Source organism: Priapulus caudatus, unplaced genomic scaffold (assembly GCF_000485595.1).
Source record: "Priapulus caudatus unplaced genomic scaffold, Priapulus_caudatus-5.0.1 Scaffold1006, whole genome shotgun sequence".
In the NCBI taxonomy this organism is placed as follows: domain Eukaryota; kingdom Metazoa; phylum Priapulida; class Priapulimorpha; order Priapulimorphida; family Priapulidae; genus Priapulus; species Priapulus caudatus.
The window spans coordinates 80910-102768 of record NW_014578067.1 but is presented as its reverse complement, the minus strand read 5'-3'; the positions used below and the strand labels follow the sequence as shown (position 1 = coordinate 102768).

At 43.9% G+C, this 21859-nt stretch overlaps 1 protein-coding gene across 1 annotated transcript; it reads right to left on the bottom strand.

Annotated features, from left to right (window-relative positions):
* Nucleotides 1-2444: 2444 nt before the first annotated feature.
* On the bottom strand, nt 2445-10522 carry LOC106814927. The gene is made up of 4 exons (XM_014819311.1): nt 9961-10522; nt 4234-4306; nt 3614-3736; nt 2445-3430 (listed from the first exon to the last, which is right to left on the bottom strand). The coding sequence occupies exons 1-4, from the start codon at nt 10356-10358 to the stop codon at nt 3263-3265; spliced, it is 762 nt and encodes a 253-aa protein (XP_014674797.1). The 5' UTR covers nt 10359-10522; the 3' UTR covers nt 2445-3262.
* Between the last annotated feature and the right edge of the window lie 11337 nt (nt 10523-21859).

Sequence of the window (21859 nt, the reverse complement as noted above, 5' to 3'; positions counted from 1 at the left end):
ATCTTCGTATGTCAATCGAATATTGCCAAGCAAAATGTGGCGTTGCTATTATATATACTGTACAGTTACGTTTATGTGATGCTAAAATGTATTTACTATTTACCCATATTATCAAATGTTTACAGGATTTAAAATAAAATTTTATTCTGAAATGATTAAAATAAGTTAATCCTATCTATGGTATGCATATCTATATATTATCACTCTACTTGAAGAGTGTGCATAGTTGTTAGTCAATATATTTGACCTTATTTCTAGGGTTCTGAAATCGCTCACATTCTAGAAATGATCTTATACGTGCGCGTACGTCATGTCTGTGTGGAGGGGGGGGGGAGTATAGGAATATCTTCGTTCTTTTAGTAGTGGTATATAAGCAGTAGTCTTGCTCGCATGTTTCATCAGCTGAAATTATATGTATAAATTCGCCATCGCCGCATAGACTGGCTGAAGTCGTTTAGCGGTACTTTTAAAGCTTTGAGCATTACCCTTACGCGGATGATGATAACAAAAACGTGGTGGCAGTCTATCGTAACGGGTTAAATTCATAGATTAGCAGTAGTACGTGTCATGTGTGCCGGATTAAGTGCACGACCTCATTGTACACTCTCTCTTTGATATCACCTCTCTCTTGCCGCTCAATTCACTTTATCCACTTTCTCACGCCTCTACGTAGATAACATCGAGTTAATCGATTAAAAACTATGCAATACACGCACGCGCTATATATATATATTCTGCGTAGATAACATCGGGTTGGCCCTGAAACATCGCCGCTGAACTATAGTTGTACTGTTGTGAGTGTATAAACCAAATCGGGTGGGGTGGGGTACGATAGGGGAGCTTGTCCTATCATGCTAGCTTCGCTTCGCAACACGAATGGCTGCATAGGTACAGCTAGAAATAAGTGTATGAATTTATGAAGTTTTCCAAACTAAATCCATGCGAGCCGAACCAACGTATACGCGTATTTTTTCTGTTTTGTTTTGTTTTGTCCTATCACTATCAGTCTTGCGAAATCGAAAGCACGTAAGTCCCATTTCTTAGAATTCGTCGTTCGTAGTGGTTCCGGGTAATCGTGCCGAATTCAAAAACAGAGCATCAACTGTTTCAACTAGTTCAGGCTATTGCCTTGGACATTCCCTATACGCTACACTACTACATCAGTATAGACTCTTGGTATAGATACTCTCGTGATATCACTATCACCTCGGCGGCCCGTGACCCTGTGACATCCTCGGCGGCCGCAGTTGCAAACCCCGTTGACCCGGCGGCCATAAACATGTCAGGTAAGGCCGATAACACGCGGGCGTGCGCTGCAGCCGCCAACTGATTGTATACGCGCTGGCTGGTCCAACAATCTCGCCTAGCAGGGGAGGGGTGGTGTGAGATGAAACGGATGGGGTTCATTAAAATTTATATTTTAAACTTTATCTTTATTAACTTCTTGTTTGTGTTTAAATATTATAGCTTTGCCTACTTTAGGTTAACGGCGTACGTATTAATAACGCCGCTTATTTAAAATGAATGGCATTCTGAATGACAGCCTATCAATCAATCACGTACGCTTCCTCGCTCCCTCCCCCTCTCTATCTACCCCTTCCCTCACCCACCTCCACTATAATATATCTCTATTCTATCTACTCTTGATTCTATCAGATTCTTGATTCTATGTATCTCTCACGTCTCCCACAGCCCTACCTACCGCTCCCCGCCCTTGCCACCCGGCTGTTTATGGAACGAGCGTATTTCCATTAGCGGCTGCCGTTTTTTTAGAAACACCGTCCAGCGTAGTAAGTACGTCCAGTCCTGCTACTAATAAACGTAGTGGTTTAGTGGTGGAGCGGTGGCCCTGTATAATTAGAACGATCATAATAGTTATACATTATTATCAATCATGTCCTCTATATTTATACGCCAACGGAAAGGCGAGGCAAGAAAGGTAAACATATTCTTCGCATATTAGCAATCGGGTATTTTCTTGTTCAATTTATTCGGGAATCTATTATATTCTACATCACACGCCTCGAGTTTATTCGTCTTATCTCGAGTGTACCCGGAATGTTACAGAATCAAAAACGGAATTGTTCTCGAGTAATATGGCAAGCTAACTTATCTTCAATACGCATTCGCTATGTTTCAGATTAGAATTAAACACCTTTTTATTCTTGAGTAATGTGGTGCAACCAGTGTGCAAGAAACGGTTAATGTTATGCATCAAATTTGGTTTGGAAATACGTTTTAAAATCACCTCGAAATCTGTTTATAAGCAAACTCTACCCAAGTTATGGCAAGGATCCGTTTATGCCGATAATGGCGATATATATGCTCAAACTTACATTTCATGGCGTTCAGAACTGTGATGGGGAAAAATGGTTAACCATGCAGTTATGTAGATTATTTATCACTAAAATAACACAAATGATAAACAAGAGTAACAATAAAAGTGTCTTTTCAGAGTTATATTAATAATCCGAAATAATGCGTACATTGATGTCGCAAGTGATAACTGCAATACCAATTTCCCTTGTCCCTCTGTAGCAGTCCGTTACATGTCATATTATTATTACCTACACAACATTCTAATCAAAAACAAAAAGTATATACACTAAATAACACAGGTTGCTCGTTGCAGCCCAGCTACGCACACTGCGTCGGGTTGACTGGGGACAAAATCTTGACACAGCAGTATACTTGATTTGCACTCTCTAAAAATTTCGGTCGTATAACCCAAAAGAATTACGCATTAAAATTACATGTGTATACTACTTACTTGTCACAGGCAACTTGACAAACGCAAACAAACGAGAAGCAAAGTAAAAGTTGCAATCACGAATCAATGCCTGAAATTTCATTACCCTAACTGGGAATGATAATACTACTCGAAACACTAGTATTACACCATCGTACAATAATATTATAATCATCGTTTATAGCCAGTGGTTTATTCTGCGACACAAATATATTACAGTGTAAACGGCTCTTGAAAAACCCTAAAACGAACACAATCAGTAAATACACCACCTACCTACGTAATAATAATTATATACAAAATACTAAATAATAATAAAATACATGATAATACATTACCTCAGCAACCACAAACATTGCTAAAACACAATTGGGGGCGAGTCGGATAAACACGTTAAAATTATAGACTCACTATAGCACACCCCCTGGTGAGTGTTTACCCGTCTTCCGCACGAAGACCAGAATTCCAACTGGACTTGCTCCCAGAGTTGCACCCACGCGACGATGCACCGATTCAGAAATGCCCGCTGTGAGAATCGCAGCGCGAGCGCACATCCTGCTGGGAGTGCGGGTGTCTCCGGCCAGAGGAGTTGCGTCCCGACTTTACAGCGGCGATGGTGCTGCCAGCGGACCCACTGCCCCTCGGGCAGTACTTGATGGTGTGGGCCTTGTCACCGTTCGCCTGTAAGTATGCCACGCAACAAAATTAACGTTAAAACATGCCTAGACAATATTATCATGTAATAATTTACCTCATCTATAGTTATTACCACTTTTAGTGGGTATACCACTTTTACGGTCACCCAGATTATCTCACTGTATACCTTACTGTATATGAAAATACAGATAGATGTTTGAGACTTACACCACAGAGCGGGCAGGTGTAGCGCCTTAGCACGGGACACGTGACGCGACCAGAGCCATCTTTCAACTGGTGGTTCTGGTAGTAGTCTTCACACTCTCCATTCTTCTTACAGAAAACGCACACCTGTTTAACGAAAACATGACTCGACTATATTAGGAAAATTAAACAATCGACTAAACTGAAAAAAATGTACGATTGATAAATAGATCTGTGAGGCAGCAGAAGTTATCCCATTCATTATAAATAAAATTAGCACATACGGGATGATGCAAATTATGAAATAAAAAATATTAATCACATGGACAAACCGTTGAAAACATTGACAAAAAAACAACTGCATCTACGGTAAATCATCACACGCGAAACAATACCAAAAACTAAATTAAAAATATACATCAAAGTCACAAATAATTGAGAGCAGTTGTTTAACATAAGAAACAAAACGGAATGACACCAAAACAAAGTCAAGTAGAAATAAAAAAACGATTGTATAACAAATCATTACATAATTAAGAAGCTGCAGAATATAATAAACAATTAAGAAATTCAATTACAGTAGAACCACCACTATCAAGAATTGTTGCAAATAACCAGCCAGGCTCATTGCAAACGAACCTTACCTGCATGTGTGCACCATGTTGTCTACGTGCCGCTTTCTTCACATACTTCTCCTGCTCCATTTTTGCAATATAGCTAAAAGAAAAACACCACACTGAATGACGCAATGCGACAAACCCCACCAGACAGACAATGATCAATCGCGCCATAGACATTTAAAATGAAGAAAGATACTATGTATAAACGTGCTCACAATGCAAAACCTAAACCATGATCATTCACAGAGTGCGAAATACTCCCTGATTTACTGTCGGCCTCCCTGATTTGACATATGCAGGAGTCCGTGCGACTCCCTGAAAATTCTGCCATACTAACTCGCCTCGCGGAATTACCGTATTTTCCCAGCTAATGTCCAAAGAAAATTTGGCAGACGTGCAACCGCATGAATCTTAAAAATAACCACATGCGTTATTGTTAATATCTTTCATTTTTAAACCCACTGCGGACTCCCTCATTTTGCTGCGGACTCCCTCTTTTTGAGGGTAGGACTCCCGTGTTCAAAAGTTAATTTCTACCCCGGATTCATCTGTAGGTTCTTACGTCAGTGAACGTTGCACGGGATCATATTTCGAGAGCTGAGTCACGATAGTAAAAACAATATTAATAATAATATAAAAAGTGAATTGATACCGTTATTATCTTACTACCCACAAATTCAGCTGCCAGCACATTTAGTGTCACCCATGGAGGTCACAGGCACTTACGCACGTACGCGAGTTTTTTTTTTATTGAGACGGTCCAAGTGCCTGTGATGGAGGTGGTAGGCTATGAGTATGATGACAGACGTACTTATTTTTATTTATTTTTCACAGAATTTACATCTCGATGATGCATAATGCTCGCGTGTATCTAAAGGGCCGGACACACCAGGCGATTACATCGGGCGATGTAATCGCCGTGAAATCGCCTAGTGTGTCCACTCAATCGCCGCCGATTTCATCGCCCGATGTCATCGCATAGATCAAAACGTTTTGATATTATCGCCCGATTTCATCGCCTAGTGTGTCCGCGGCCGGCAATAACATCGCCCGATTGTACAATTCATCAGCCAATCAGAGTTGTTCAATGATACTGTACTTGTTCATACGTAATAGCGATGTTTCATGTTTAGTATGTCATGTCATGTAATAGCGATGCACGCACGCACGTACGCATGTGTCGTGCACACGCACGCACACACTCATGCACGCACGTGTACGTGCACACGCACGCACGCACGCACGCATATACGCACGTGTAAGTGCACACGCACGCACGCACGAACGCACGTATACGTACAAACGCACGCACGCACGCACGCACGCACGCGTACTTGCACACGCACGCACGTGTACGTGCACACGCACGCATGCACGCACGTGCACGCACGCACGTATACGTACACACGCACACACGCACGTATGCACGTACGTTTACATACACACGCACGCACGCATGCATAAATGCACGCAGGTGTACGTGCATACGCACGCACGTCTACGTGCACATGTATGCACGACTTATTCACTGGCGATTTAATCGCCTAGTGTGTCCACTCGACTGGCGCGATAGAATCGATTTGTCCCGGCGCCGATTTAATCGCCTAGTGTGTCGGGCCCTTTAAACACAATCTTTAGACTTGTTCCATGTAACGTGTACAGCGCTTGTACAGTAATTAGTAACATCTGAGAACCTGGGGGTTACACGGGCGGGGGGGGGTGTAAGTGCGCTAAAGACTTGACACGCTCTTATGAACAGCTGTTTACCCGTGTTTATCTGCTGATACAACACTCATCAGGGATAGCAGCGAGGCACGCGGTACCGCTACTAGTACTAGCTTAGAAACCCTGAAAATGGGTATTCTTTGCCTTACACAATTAATGAAGACTAGCGCAGGGATATTAAAAATTTAAAAATTACAATTTAAAAATAAGAATAACGTAGCAAGAACAACAATGTAATTTGTGCATTAACCTTCGTACTAGACTACTAGTCATACCAATAACCGTATAATCGTCAATTCATAATGATGATACTGAATGTGGGATATTACTCAAATTAATGAATAAAAATAGTGTGAAGAGTTGTGATGTGACAATAATACTAATAGATTAATACAGTTTAGCAACCCGCATTGGTTTAGTGCATTTGCGAAAATGAAGGTTTGGGTCGTAAACTAGGATTGTGCAACATATCTAGGTGCACCAACGATTAATTAAGCACATATTCGAGTTATATAAACGGGTACCGCTAGCGTAGTACGTACGTACTACCACGACACTAAAATATCGGCCCCTACCACGTACGTATCAAACTCACCGTCGACAGTCGACCGTAGGCCAGCGTTTAACGCTGTGGCTATATGCCCGGCAGCCAGGCACGGTCTTCGATTTCCTAAATGCCCGGCAGTTCCTAACCCTAACCCTTGTTTACTTGAGATAACGCTGAAAATTAAAAACTGCCCGGCATTTAGGAAATCGAAGACCGTGCCCGGCAGCCGTCAGATATTTTCTAAGTGTCGATTGCGAGTTCGTTCGCTCAGTGATCAAAGAGAGAATCAGTGCCTTGTGAAATACAAGAGAGGGACCCCAAGATGCAAGATACAACTTGTACTTGTATCATACAAGTGATCCGAAGCTAGGAGAATTGGGCTAGTTCGAATATATACAGCTCTAACGAAAATCGCTTGACATTTCTAGAATGCTTTGGATCACGTACTACTACTACACTGTTTACTTCTAACTTGTATCTTGGTACCCTCTCTTGTATTTCACAAGGCACTTGATTCTACGAGGTGCGGGGTTTATCTTGCGAGAAAGAGATTTAAGCCACCTCCAGTTCTCTAGATATTAGTGTTTCTAGTCACCAGTATTTCCCGTACGTAATCTAACTCTGGTTTCAATAGCCTGTGGTTGTCTCCTATCCAGTTTTCTATTTTTTGTCCCTCTGTACATTTATTATAGCTATTACAATTATATAAGTGTTCCATGTCTTCTTTTATATTCTTAGTACATCTATTACACATATTGTCACTAAAGTTATTTTTAAAGTAGCCTTTGAGATCAATCATACAAGTTTTACATTTAAATGCAAAACACGAATCAGTAAATGATAATTCTTCCATGTAATCCTTCAATCCGTATGTTTCAATGTTTATCATGTTCATTTTTGTTTTATCAATAGTTTTCAATTTGTCTCTTTTAATTACTCTTTTTAAAATAGCATCTTTTACTTGTTTTTTCCAGGCTCTTTTTGGTTTTATTTCTATGGCTGTAAATGACACTTCCAGTTCGTACTCCTCTAGGATTACTAAAATTTTATTTCTCCAATTTCTTCCCTCCCCTTTGATTTGCTGTATAAATACTCTCTTCATCAATCTATTGTTATTTAGCTTAACTATGTATTGTAGTAGCATGAGTTTTTTGTATCCTATTTTATCTGTTATTGGTAAAATTCCTAACTCTATCCTTAGTGCTTCCAGTGGTGTTTTACTATGAGCTTTAATTATTTTGCGCAGGCACTCATTTTGGAAATCCTCTAATATTTTAAGTTCTTCCTTAGTTAAGTTTGTCCACGTTTCACTATTATTTAGTAAGGAAGGTAAGACTGTGCATTCATATAGTTTCACTCTTGCTTCTATAGTATGCTTAGTATTGCTTACCATAATTTTGCTCTTCTGTCCCTGATACTATTTCCCTCATCATGAACCTACATTTTTCTGTTCGTACTCTTATCATGTCTTTATAATCCCCTTTATCATTAATTAAATCACCTAGATACGAATATTTGGTGCATTTTTTTATTACTTGGTTCCCTAATAGACTAATAGTAATAGTATCTCCTTCTCTATCCTTTCTTTTTTTGAGAATTTTATAACCATTGATGATGATTGTGTTTGTTTTGTTCATATTAAATTCTAATCTTTTTTGTTCTGCTAATCTGTGGCATGACTGAGCGATTTTTGTAACTGTTTCATGATCTCCAATTCCTAGAATATCGTCCATATATAATAAGGGTCCGATTTCTATGCTGTTTCCGTACATGTATCTAGCTTTGTTGAGGTCATTTAGGTGATACAGAGTCATAGAGCATAAGACTGGTCCTAATATATTGTTCCTTGTCTAACTATTTCTTTTGTGCTGAAATTTTCTGTTTCCCCTACTGGTGTTTTTATGTTAATAATTGCCTTTTCATTCATTTGGAAAATTATCTCCCAGCATGGTCCCTTTAATCCTCTAAACCATAATTCCACCATTGCATCTTTTAGCCATAGGCAGGCTTTCATTTTTAAGGGGCGTGATCGGCGCTCTGCCTCCCACCAGCGCACAGCCGAAATTGTGCATGGTGCGCGCATCCATCGCGCACTACATAATAAGTGGTTGAAATCGCGCCCAAAAGTAAGTTGCTATTATGTTGAAATAGCGCTGCCATAGAGTTTCGTGCAATGTAGGGGGTACAAAAAGGTTAGCAACACACAACAATTTGTGGTGTGTAAGTGACTGAACGTATGGCAGAGGTAGCAGGTGTGGTTACTACCCTCTGGTTTATTATATATCAATATATATTATAATACAACTAAACAACAGCATCCAAATACAGGTACCTATACGGTAGCCACAAGTTACCTGCTCGTTTTCTACTATACGTGGCGAGAAGTGGTTTTCTGCCGACGTGAAACAGTCGTAGGGCTGGAGGGCTACATACGTGGCTACTCGATCAAAGTAATTTGGCTGTTTTGTTGATGGATTGGTGATGATATTTTGTGCTGAATATATGCAGGTACATGGTTTAGAATCTCTAAGGATGGAAATCAATTAATTAAAACAAGTTTATTTTTTACATCACGATCAACTCTTTTCATTAATCCTCAGGAGCTCTCCATCATCCCTCTTTTAAAGGTGTGATTTTAGTGGAGCTCTCCATCATGCGCTCTTAAGGGTGTGATTTTTTAGTGGGAGCTCTCCATCATGCCTCTTAGAGGGTGTGATTATGGAGCGTGAAAAGTCCCCCTATGGTGTCCTAGGGGAGTCTCATTAGTAGTCCTCCTGTACTTTTCAAATCTGAAAGCCTGCATAGGCTATCGAAACATTTTTGAATATCCCCAAATAGTATAGTGATGTCTTTGTTTTGTTCCCGGTGCTTGTCCATGATCCACCTTAGTACGAATAGGTGGTCAGTTGTGCTGTATCCCTTCGTCCCCCCACATTGATTTTGACACGTATTATACGCGTAACCATGCTTTTTTGTTTTTGTTTCCAGATTAATTAGTTTTACGTGCCTGCGCTGAGAGCTGTTAGCAAATGCTGCCATCCTGGGCACAGGCACTTGGGACAGTCAGTAAAAACTAAAAATAATATTAACGCACATTCACAAATACTATCGTACCTCTCAATTAGGCCTACAGTTCCACTGCTGTGTCACTGTATATCAATTTTCCTTCATAAAAACTAACGCCGAACGCTCCAGCACACTCGCCGCTGCGAGTGTGCTGTAGCGCCATTACAATAATATAATAGATATAAAGTATTGTAATTGTATATATATTAAAAATTATAATTGTAATAGCGCCACAGCACTCGCAGCGGCGAGTGTGCTGGAGCGTTCGGCGTTAGTTTTTATAAAGGAAAATTGAGAAATCACCGAAAATTAAAAACTGCCGGGCATCGAAAAATCGAAGACCGTGCCCGGTTGCCGGGCATATATGATATAGCTTTGTACGTTTAACGCTAGAAGACTCGTATCACACTCACCGTTCCAGACTTTCGAAGTTATATTTCTCTTCGAGCAGTCGACCGTTGCTGTCGAAGTCGGCGTCCAGCCACAGTCGGGGTCCTACGGCGGGACACGGCACCGATACGCTCTCCACGGCATCGAGAGGTTTCAGAAGAACTTTCTTAATTCCGTCAACCATATCGTGCGAATAATCGCAGAAGAACGAATCGGTTGGCGGTGCCCTAGCCGGCGGAGAAGGAGATCCGGTCGTGTACTCGCTGTCTCCGCTCGATTCCGACCATGCTCGGCGCATCCCGCTCCGCTCACATTTAACTGCCGGAGGGAACACGTAAATTCCACTCCACGGGTATTCCGTATCGAACATGTCGAAGGTTGGGAATACGGGCGAAGATTCTTCGATGCGGTTTCTAGACATTCTCTCGACAACCTCGTATCGCGGAATAGGGTGTAAAGACGGCAAAATACAATCGAGCGAGACAAACAGCAACGAGAACTTATTACAAAGACAAAGTACTTCGAAATCCACAATCCACGAAGCGAGTACACAGCCGCGCTTTTAGAGCCCCGCTAGCGAGGGGGCGTGATCAAGTTGGATCACGTGTGGGGGTAGCGCGCGTCCGATTCGCTGGCGGTGGCGGCAAAGTTATTTTGCGGCGAGCTTGAAAGCACGCTGCGCTGACGCCAGGCTTGTGTTCTATCACGCCGATCAATCAGATCGAGGGGGGGCAGAAGCCAGGCACGTGATGTTACGCGCGCCTGTATTTTCAAACTCATGCGGTACTACTGTACCGAACGAAGCCTATTGCGCGTCAGACACTCAGGCCGTTTAAATCACTAAGTGATAGTAACATAAATGAACATAAATTATAATTATTACCACAGTTTCTATATCGCGTAACACGTAAACATCTGTACAACATACAATATGTAACGGTATGCACAGCGCTGCGTACAAACACATGAAAGCTAGGGAGATATGTTATAGTTATAACGTTTGATGGTTTGAATGAACGTACGGGCAGATTGATAAATAAAATTAGATATATAGGCAGGGGGCGATAGGGGGCAGGTTTATAAGGGTTTAATCTCTTCTTTTATATTTTGGAACCGCGCATTTATGAATAATATTTATAGAGAACGTTTATTGTAGCAGGCGTAAATTAACGAAGCGTAAAATTAATTAAAATTATACGAGCGTGTTTATCCTGAGACTCTTTGTAATACCGCGGATGTATTTAGACTCGCAAACATTGATGCCGTTATGCTCGCTCTTATAATTATAGTACCAGAAGTACACAAACACGCAATCGGACGTACGTACGCACGCGCGCGCGCACACACAAGCACGCAAGCCCCCACGCACACGTACGTGCGCACGCGTGCACGCACCCCGGGCGCGATTATTTTTTCCGTACCGTTAGCGCGTCAGCGCTCGGGGAGCGTATTGGGAATAGTCCCCCTAAACACTATGTACTCGACTACTCAACAAATAATTGAAATATGTGTTTACACAGGCCTTCTATCGTTAGCAAAGACCGTTTCTTGGGCTATTATGTGATAGCGGTTTCATACTTAACGAGACAGAAAGATGGCGGCGGGGGCGCCGATTTCGAAATACACGGACTTGGGAAATAAATTCACGATTTTGAGAGTTTAGTGCAGCTAGAACCCTAACCCAACCCTAGACCCTAACCCTGGCTAACGCCTAACCCTAAACCCTAACCCTAAGCCAATGGCTTAACCCTAACCCTAACCCTAACCCTAACCCTCAACCCTAACCCACATATGCATTCCCAATACGATATAAGCGAGCGCTGACCGTTTAACGGTACGGAAAAAATAATGCGCCCATCGCCGCGGGCCCGCTGCCGGGGCCCCCGGGTGGGCGCGCGACGCAACCGCCCTCGTTGTTAACCTGATTGGTTCTGGTTGGTCACTGGACTGGTTGACCACTGATTGACTTGGTTGGTCTGATAAATATATATATCAATGATATATATAAAGTATATATATATAATATATATATATGATACCTATTGCATGCTTTGTGCACAATACGAGAAGCATGCAAGCATTACGAATTTAATAACTATTGAAAAGATATTCTTTTTTTATGTTTCAATGTACATATAACATATGTGATTTTTTAATGTGACTTTTCCTAGCCCCCAAAAATATGAAAATTTTTTGCTGACACTATTTTTCCTACGACTTTTTTGGTGACTATTCTTTATTCCTGTACATTTATTTCCGCCCTCAGCCCGCTTTCATGCCATCCTATGGCGTATGATGGCCACAGGTAACTTGGACCGCTGAAAGAATAATAAATTAATTGATGTCAAACATAAACAACCAAAAATTGTATTTAACTACCACCATTTTATTGTTTATTATTGTGCCCGTGCAATTCCACACATAATGCTGTTCACATCATTGCTCCTGGTCACACAACATATATTACCACAGCACTCACCGCACGGCCCACTGCTGCGTAATCATAAAACAGTACTCCAGATTCTGAAACAAATTACGTCAACAGCTAAGGAATATTGCAGCAGTGGCGAGTTGTGTGGCAAGATTGAGTGTTTGTAATAATTATGAGCGTATTTGAACGGTATTGATGTGGAATAAATTAATCCTATATATTATCAGAGTAAATAACCATTGAGGCATGTAGTAAACAGCAATTTGTGTTTATTTACGAACGCATTTATATCATACAAAAAACAGCCCACGTGCCTGCGCTGAGAGCTGGTTAGCAAATGCTGCCCATCCCTGGGCCACAGCCAGGCACTTGGGACAGAGTCAGTAGAATAACTAAAATAATAATATTAACGCACATTCACAAATACTACCGTATCCTCTCATTAGGCCTACAGTTCGCACTGTTGTGTCACTGAGTAAATATCAATTTTCGCTTCATAAAAAACTGATAACGCAAACGCTCCAAGCACACTCGCCGCTGCGAGTGTGCTGTAGCGCCATTAACAAATAATATAATAATATATAAAGTATTGTAAATTACCGTCCACCAAGGGGTTGGCCAGGAGGTTAATGCTTTTCCACCGCGTGCGTGTTTGACTGTTTGTTGGTTTTGGGTTTGTGTACACCTAACTGAAAAAGTTTCTGGACGGATTGTCGATAAAATTTCAGGATAACTGTCAGAAATGGCCTCAACTTAGATTGATTACATTTTGGTCGTCATCCGGATCCAATTAATTATATTAATTAATTAATTAATTAAATTTTTTACAGTGACAGAATTGAGCTGCCTTGGCGGAGGTGTGCTCCGAGTGTTCTAGTTGTATATATATATTATCAAGATATTATAATTGTAATGGCGCCACGTACAGCACACTCGCAGCGAGCGATGTCTGGAGGCGTTTCGGCGCTTAGTTTTTTTTATGAAGGAAAAATTGATGAACAGTGACCCCCCAGACACACGGGAACTGTAGGCCTAATTGAGAGGTCGCGCCCGTATATTTGTGAATGTGCCGTTAATATTATTTTCAGCATTTTACTGACTCTGTCTCAAGTGCCTGTGATCCTGGGAGGCAGCAACAATGGAGTACACGCGCCGCTAAACTTGCATCGTTAACTCGTTCACAACGATGCGGTGCCGACACGGGACGCGAGCGGAAAGACGCGGCTAGCTCTCCTCTATTGTGTGCGAAACAACGGAACGGGGAAGCGTGGGAAGCTAGGTTAATTGACGCTGGTGCCAGTGCCGCGGACAGAAAGTTCTGAGAGAGAATGAAAGAGCGGAGCAAAGTGCATGAGAGAGAATGTCGCTCATCCTCTCTGGAGGTGAAGAACGACCAGTGACACGTCACGTGGTGGCGGCGTGCGCGCCGCCACAGCGCGCGCGGCGTTGTGGTGTGTGTGTGTGTGTGTGTGTGTGTGTGTCGTGTGTGGTGGTGTCGGTTGTGTGTGTGTGTGTGGGTGTGTGCGTGTGAGCGCGCGCTCGCGTGTGGATGAGCGAGAGAATAATATGGCTGAGAGAAGAGGTGGTTGAGGGCATAAGCGAAAATGGGGAGGGAAGGGAATTGAGATATGCAGGTTGGAGGACATGCAGTGAAGAAAGAATTAATGAGGATGTGGAGGAGGCAGATGAGAGGAGGTAGAGGAGGAGGGAGGGGCAGACGAGGAGGAGAAGTTGGGGAAAAGGTTGAGGGCAAGTGAGCTGGTAAAGAATGGCGGAAGAAGAACGTGATAAGAGGAGGGGGTAAGAGAGGAGGTGCAGGAGTGGGAGAAAACGGAAGAGAAGGAGGGAGATAGGAGGAAGCAGCGGTATATCGAGGTTTACCAGCTTTCAGTAGGTCCAATTTTTCGTTGACAAATTTACCCTATAACCATTTATCCTGTGACCAATTTTCCAATGATGAGTTTTGCTGCGACCAATTTTACAGTGACCATTTTTTACGCGCGGGCTATAGACTAGTGGCGTTCGCGCGCAGTGATGTTGTGTGTTTTGTTTGAACATCGGAACGGCGTTTATACGTGCAATTATTAGGTGATATAGACACAAAAGAATTGCTCGTAAATATAATTCGTGTTCATTTACTGGAATTTTTGTTTTGAAGCGACCCTATTACGTACGTGCTTTTGTTGCAGATCGCTCAACATGAAGGCTCTCACGGCACGAGCTAGCCGACTGGCTGCGCACGCGCGCTGTGTCCGCTTTGCGTCGCTCAGGGATGGCACATGATTAACACGCCGCTGCTTGCGTGGGAATGTAAACAATCGCGGGCAATGCGCGGAAAGGGGGATGACGTCACAGGAAAATGTCATCGGATCGTGGCGCGGTGTATTTTATAAAGAGCTAGGTCACAGAAACTTGGTAAATTGAAACTTGAAACTTCTGTAAGTTACGACGTTTTATCATAGTATGGAAGACATATAGCATTCGAAGGAAATTAACGTGGCAGTAAATACACCGACCGCTTGCCGCACCGACCACCGTCCGGATCGACACTTCTAATAATAAAATATGAATCCCACAAAAATGTTATAACGAACACGACCAACGTGTCTGTGATCAGAACTGCGTTTCAAATAGAAATTATCAGGAGTAAATTAATTTTTAGTAAGTTTAAAGTAATTAGTAAGGTTTAAAGTAATTATTAAATTAATAATATATATATATATATATATATATGCGTGCGCGCGTGTAACAATACGTATTTATTTCTTATCATTTCATTCTTCAAGCGGCTCGTACATGCCTACATGAGGTGCGAGTTGGGGCAGCTCCATGCTGCAGGTCATTATCAGTGTTGACGACCAGCTAAGGCGACATCGCAGCGGTGCGTGTCATCTGAACTAGCGAGAGTCTGCTATAACGTCTTAAACACGTGCGAAGGGAGAGAGAGAGTGAGAGAGTGAGAGAGAGCGAAAGAGAGAGAGTGAGAGAGAGCGAGAGAGAGAGAGAGAGAGAGAGAGAGAGAGAGAGAGAGAGAGAGAGAAGAAAGAGAACCGTAGGGTGAAATTGTAACGTGCGTTTCTTTGTTGCATACAACCTTGGCGCCGTCATAGAATATACAATCGTATTACATATGAATAATCCGATACACATAACACGCGCAAGAAACATTGTCGCAAACGGTTGATATGGATCAAGGCTTATTCATTTAATATATTTGCGGGGATGAAGATGTTTGCCCCGGTTCGCAGTAGTGACACGTCGCTGCTTATTCGATTACATGCGGCTTATATATACGCTTAGAAACAAGGCTCTGGGGGGCGGAACATTTTGGCGAATGTATAGAATCGCTAATGTCATTTCGCCTGTTCCTTATTACAAACACACTTGCTGAGATGACACCATTACACGCGCGCGCACGCAACGCACGCACAGCACGCAACACACACACACACACACATCTCCATCTCTCCTCGAATGTCCTCCAAGCGGTAGTAATTTGTCACGCCTGTGTATTACAGGTCGCATCTGGGCATCGACGACGCATATCGTTTACACTTTGGAAGTCAACCGCTAAATTAGCAGAATGTCGGGAGGTCCCGCTAAAGTTGTCCGCTGTCGGCAATTCGCGCTAACGCTCCCATTAGAGGCGTTCCAACTTTAAATGTCCATTAATATCGTGATATAAAAGAGGAATATAAAAGGGGGGTGGATTGATAATCAATTAGATATCAAGGGGGGGGCTTAGATATGAAATAGATATCAAGGGAGTGGCATCGATATCAAATTAGATATCAAGGGGGTTAGATATGAAAAGATATCAAGGGGGTATATAGGGTATAATAGAGGGAGCAGCAATTTGAGAACTGGGGGTATGTTCGCTTCTTTCGCCGGACTTCGTGCGCGAGCAGCGAAATACAAAACGGGGCCATGTTCGCTTCGATTTCCGCTGGAACTTCGCTGCGCTTAGCTGCTCGAGCAAAGCGAAAATACAGAGCTGGCATGTTCGCGCGTTTCGCTGACTTCGTTGGGCGTCGAGCAAGCGAAATACGCAGGGCGGGCTCGTTTCGGCTTCGTTTCGCTGGACTTCGTTGATCAGGCAGCGAAAATACAGAGGCCTGGCCATGTTTCGGCTCGTTTCGGCTTGGAACTCGTTGCTCGAGCAAGCGAAATAACAGAGCGGGCCAATGTTCCGCTTTCGTTTTCGTATGCTCGAGGAGCAGCGAAATACAGAGGCGGGGCGCATGTTCGCTTCGTTTCGGCTGGACTTCTCGTTGCTCGAGCAGCCGAAAAATACAGGAGCGGGGCCTGCCATGTTCGCTTCGGTTTCGCTGAGCTTCGTTCGCTCGAAGCAAGCGAAAAATACATAGGGAGGGGCCCATGTTCGCGTTCGTTTCGCTGGATCTTTTCGTTGCTCGAGCAAGCTGATATAACAGTAGCGGGCGGCATGTTCGCTTCGTTCGCTGGACTTCTTCTCGAGGCCCAAGCGAAATACATAGGGCGGGCCAATGTTCGCTTCGTCTTAGCTGGACTCTTGCTCCGAGCCAAGCGATATCAGAGCGGGCCATGTTCGCTTCAGTTCCGTTGGACTTCGTTCTCGACAAGCGAAATACAGACGGAGGCCGCATGTTCGCTCCGTTCGCATGGACTTCGTTGCTCGAGCAACGAAATACGCAGGCGAGGGCCATCGTTCGCTTCGTTTCGCTGACTTCGTTGGTCGAGCAAGCGAAAAATACCAGAGCTGGCCCATGTTCGCTTCGTTTTCGCTGGACTTACGTTGCTCGAGCAAGCACAATACAGAGCAGGGCCGATGTTCGCTTGTTTCGTTGCTCGAGCAAGCGAAATACAGATGCGGGCCAACTGTTTCGCTTTCGATTTCGCTGGAACTTAAGGTTTGCTCGAGCAAGCGAAATACAAGCGGGGCCTGCCATGTTCGCCCGTTTCGCTAGGACTTCGTTTGCTACGAGCAAGCGAAATTACAGAGCGGGCATTTCCGCTTCGTTTCGGCCTGGACTTCGTTGCTCGAGCAAGCAAAATACAGAGCGGGCCTAGCATTTCGCTTCGTTCGCTGGACATCCTGGAAAGTTCGTTGCTCGAGCAAGCGAAATCTCAGAGCGAGGCCATGTCGCTTCGTTTCGCTGGTACTTTCCGTTGGGCTCGAGCAAGAGAAAATAACAGAGCGGGGACCATGTTCGCTCGTTTGCTAGGTCTTCGTTGCTCGACAAGCAACATGAGACTGGGCGTATGTTCGCTTCAGTTCGCTGAACTTGTGCGTGACTTCGTTGCTCGAACCAAGCAACATTGAGAACTGGGGGTATGTTCGGCTTCGTTCGCGTGGACTTTGTTGGCTCGAGCAAGCGAAATAGAGAGGCGGGGACCATGGTCGCTTCGTTCGCTGGACTTCGTTGCTCGGCAAGCTAAATACAGAGGGGCGAGAATAATTCATCTCTCTCCTGCCATCTCTGTCCTTCTTTCCCCGTCTCTCACTCTAAGCTCTCTATCTCTCCTCTGTAACGATGTCCATCTCTATCTCTCTTCTGTGATTCTCCTCTCAACTCGAACCTCTTTCCCTCCATTTTCTCTCTCCTCTCCCCTTCTCTTCACTCGCAAGGAAGGCGAACATAACCCCTCGGTCTCTACATTTGCTCTCGACGCAGCGAAAGTCCAGCGAACGGAGCGAAAATGGCCCCCGCTGTGATTTCGGTTGCTCGAGGCAAACGAAGTCCAGCGCAAACGAAGCGAACATACCCCATCTCAAGTTGGCTTGCTCGAGCAACGAAGCACAGCGAGTGCCAGCGAAACGAAGCGAACATGGCCCCGCCTCCGAATTTCGCTTGCTCGGCAACGAAGTGCAGCAAACGAAGCGAACATGGCCCGCCTCCGGTATTTCGGTTGCGTCGATCAACGAAGTCCAAGCGAAACGAAGCGAAGCATGGCCCCGCTCTGTATTTGCTTGCTCGAGCAACACGAAGTGCAGGCGAAGTCACCAGCGAAAAACGAAAGCGAACATGGCCCCGCTCTGTATTTCGCTTGCTGCAGCAAACGAAGTCCAGGCGAAACGAAGCGAACATGCGCCTCGCTCCGTAATTCGTTGCGCGAGCAACGAATCCAGCGAAATGAAGGCGAACATGGCCCCGGCTCTGTATTTCGCTTGCCTGCAGAGCAACGAAGTCAGGCGAAGTCCCAGCGAAACGAAGCGAACATGGCCCGCTCTGTATTTCGCTTGCTCGGAGCAACGAATTGGGGCAGTCGAAGTCCCAGCGAAACGAACGCGAACATGGCCCCGCTCCGTATTTCGCCTTGCTCGAGCAACGAAGTCGAGCGAAACGAGCGGAACATCGCCCCGCTCCAGTATTTCGCTGCTCGAGCAAGAAGTCCAGCGAAACGAAGCGAACATGGCCCCGTTCCGTAATTTCGCTTGGCTCGAGCAACGAAGTCCAGCGAAACGAAAGCGAACATGGCCCACTCCGTCATTCGCTGCTCGAAGCAACGAAAGTCCAGCGAAACGAAAGCGAACATGGCCTCGCTCCCGTATTTTCGCTTGCTCGAGCAACGAAGTCGCAGCGAAAGCGAAGCAAACATGGCCGCCGCCTGCATTTCGCTGCTCGAGCTATATACCCTATATAACCCGCCCTTGATATCTATTTCATATATAGACCCCCCCCTTGATATGTAATTGATATGCGATCACCCCCCTTGATATCTATTCCATATCAAACCCCCCTATGATACTCGATCCACCGCCCCCTTTATATTCTCTTTTATATGCAGGACATTAATGACATAATGTTGGAACGCTCCTAATGAGCACCACACCAATTCGCTGTCCGCTGTGGATGTAAGATGAACATCCTTGATAACATGCGATATAACCAGGAGTGTTATAATATAGACAGGAGTGAATAATAATAGATTGCACTCCTGATATACAGTAGACTATAACCGTGTTTCTATTTTGACACTCCTGATAAGACGTGAACGTGTACATGTGTGTGTACTTTCGGGCGTGTGTGCGTGGGCGTAGATGCGTGCGGGCGTGCGTGCGTGATCGCGCGTGCGGGCGAGTGCGTAGGCGTAGGTGCGTGCTCAGGCGTGCGTGCGCTGCCCTCTGCCGCGCGTGTCGGCGTGCGTGCAGTGCTCGCTGCGTGCGTAGGGCGAGCGTGTGTGCGTGGGCTGTAGATGCGTGCACGCGCGTGCGGGCGTGCGTGCTCGGCCGTGCGTGCATGCTCGCGCGTGCGGGCGAGCGTGTGTGCGTGGGCGTAGATGCATGCAAACGGTACCGTAGAGAGAGGTAAAAATAATCATCACCGTTATCATCGACATTATCATCATCATCATCAACAACAACAACATCATCATCAACGTCACCATTTATCGTGCATGCGACGGCAGCGGCGGCGGTGGGCGTGTGAAGCTAGCAGGCTCACACGCCTCACTCATTGACGCTCAGGTGTGACAACGTCTGATCTATAGCAGACGATCGCCTGCCGATCTTACGTAGGTAAATATTTACGCGCGGTCGGCGTCTGATCACTAAGGTAACAACGCGCAGCATCAGCAGCAGCCGGCGTGTCACCGCAGTCATCGCTGTTTCGCACCCCACTATCGGTCCGCTCACTTCTAAGTATAGCCACTGCTACAGTAAACTAGAACACGCCGAGTGAAATGAATCTATTTCACACCTAGTCACAAGTGCACCAATCACACCCATAGTAAGGTTCCTGAAAACCACAAGCACCTGACGTTTCAAAAATAAAATGGTGGTAAATAAACACGAAATGTATTTACTACAAAAGTCTTAAGTTTTCTTTATTACTCTCTTCGCTCTATTATGTAGTAATAATTTCTGGTAAAATCGCCATTCAAATCACAGGATTGAAGCGTTTCAATAAAATAATGCTAACTAAATATCGAAATGTTTCTATCAGCTAGAGGTCCTACTCTCTTTCCTATTATTATTGCCAACAGATTTCCTGTAAATTCCGTCCAATCCTACTGTCAACGTACGCTGGCGCGGATTGCACACTGCTCTCGCGGCGCGGATGTATGCATCGCCTATACACTAATTATATATAGTGTCTGTGTATATATATATATATATATCATATATATATCATCAGCGAGCGGTATAAATGACAAAATATTTTGTCAATGATCGCTCCGATATCACTATATCATATATAATACAGTATATATATATCAGGAGTAGATAAGTAGAGGAATAGCGGGATTCCCTAATTATCTACTCCTGATTTACTATCATATACTATAATATATATATATATATATATATACATAATATACATAATCATATATATAGTATAATAATATGATTAAAAAACTAATAATAATATACGCTACACAACTATATATATTAACAGATCACTGCTGCACAGTGAGACAATAGCGGCGTATAGTGTGTGTGCATAGACATGTACACGACATTGACAGGAAACTGTCCGGCCAATAATAGGTCGAAAGAGAGTATAAGAAACATTAAGAATGTTCTGTAGTACTAGCTATTAGATTTCGTATTTATTTAGCATTATATTTTATTGAAACGTTTCAAGTGCCTGTGATTAAAATGCTCTTCTGCAACAATTTCACAGCACGCACGCCACTGTGTACAAAAAAAACAGGAATATAAAGAACAAGACAACTTTATAGAATCTTATTAGATCAACAGTCTTCTTCTATATTTTCTGTTGTTTGTGCACAGCGACGTGCGTGCGGTAAGATTTGCGTGTTACATTAATTTACATGGAATTACGTTGGTAGTAAATACATTTTCATGTTTATTACCATCATGTTATTATTGAAACGTTACAAGTGTCCGTACTGAAAACCGCGACTGAAACGATGTTAAATGAAGCGCTCTAGCTGTCATCTGATTGAGTTTTTAACAAAGATAGCTTTAAAGCCCTCGACACTAACGGTTGTCCGATTTCCCGGGACAAGTAAAAGATCTATGTCGGACAAATTATTCCTCTGCCTAGTCTGCCCGATCGGACAACTGAAAAGGTTCTAGTTAGTTAATATCAGCGCAGTTGTTTTAATTAAGCATCCTCTGAGCAGGGCGCTATCGCAGCCACATTCTTACTTCAAATTTTCAAACGTTTTCAAAGTCCTGAAAAAAGCAGCGCCCGACACGCCCCCTTGTACCCTTACAGATTTATTCAGAGGCGGCAATGCGTACTCCCTGGTCCGGGGCGGCATGAGATTTATGTACGGGGTGGTACGAATTGTTTACAAGTCGGTTTGGGCCAAGGGCGTAAAATCCGTACCGAGGAGTGGGTATGATCGGCGATAGCCAATCACATACACAGGCCTGAAAAAGCGTTTCACATCTGTAAACACAACGCCGCCGCCGATTGCTAGCGCACATCTGACACATAAAATATATATAAATAAAGAAACATATATATATTTATTATGTATAATGAAGACGCCGCGTGGCCGTGTGTTTACAGATGAAGAGCGGCTTCAAGTGCCTG

Bases quoted from the DNA above. Each gene is read 5' to 3' on its own strand.
- LOC106814927 (XM_014819311.1), bottom strand. From the start codon at position 10,358: ATGTCTAGAAACCGCATCGAAGAATCTTCGCCCGTATTCCCAACCTTC. The intron at 3,737-4,233 runs GTAAGGTTCGTT...TTCGTTAAACAG, and splicing joins AACATGGTGCACACATGCAG to GTGTGCGTTTTCTGTAAGAA. The intron at 3,431-3,613 runs GTAAGTCTCAAA...GCATACTTACAG, and splicing joins ACACCTGCCCGCTCTGTGGT to GCGAACGGTGACAAGGCCCA.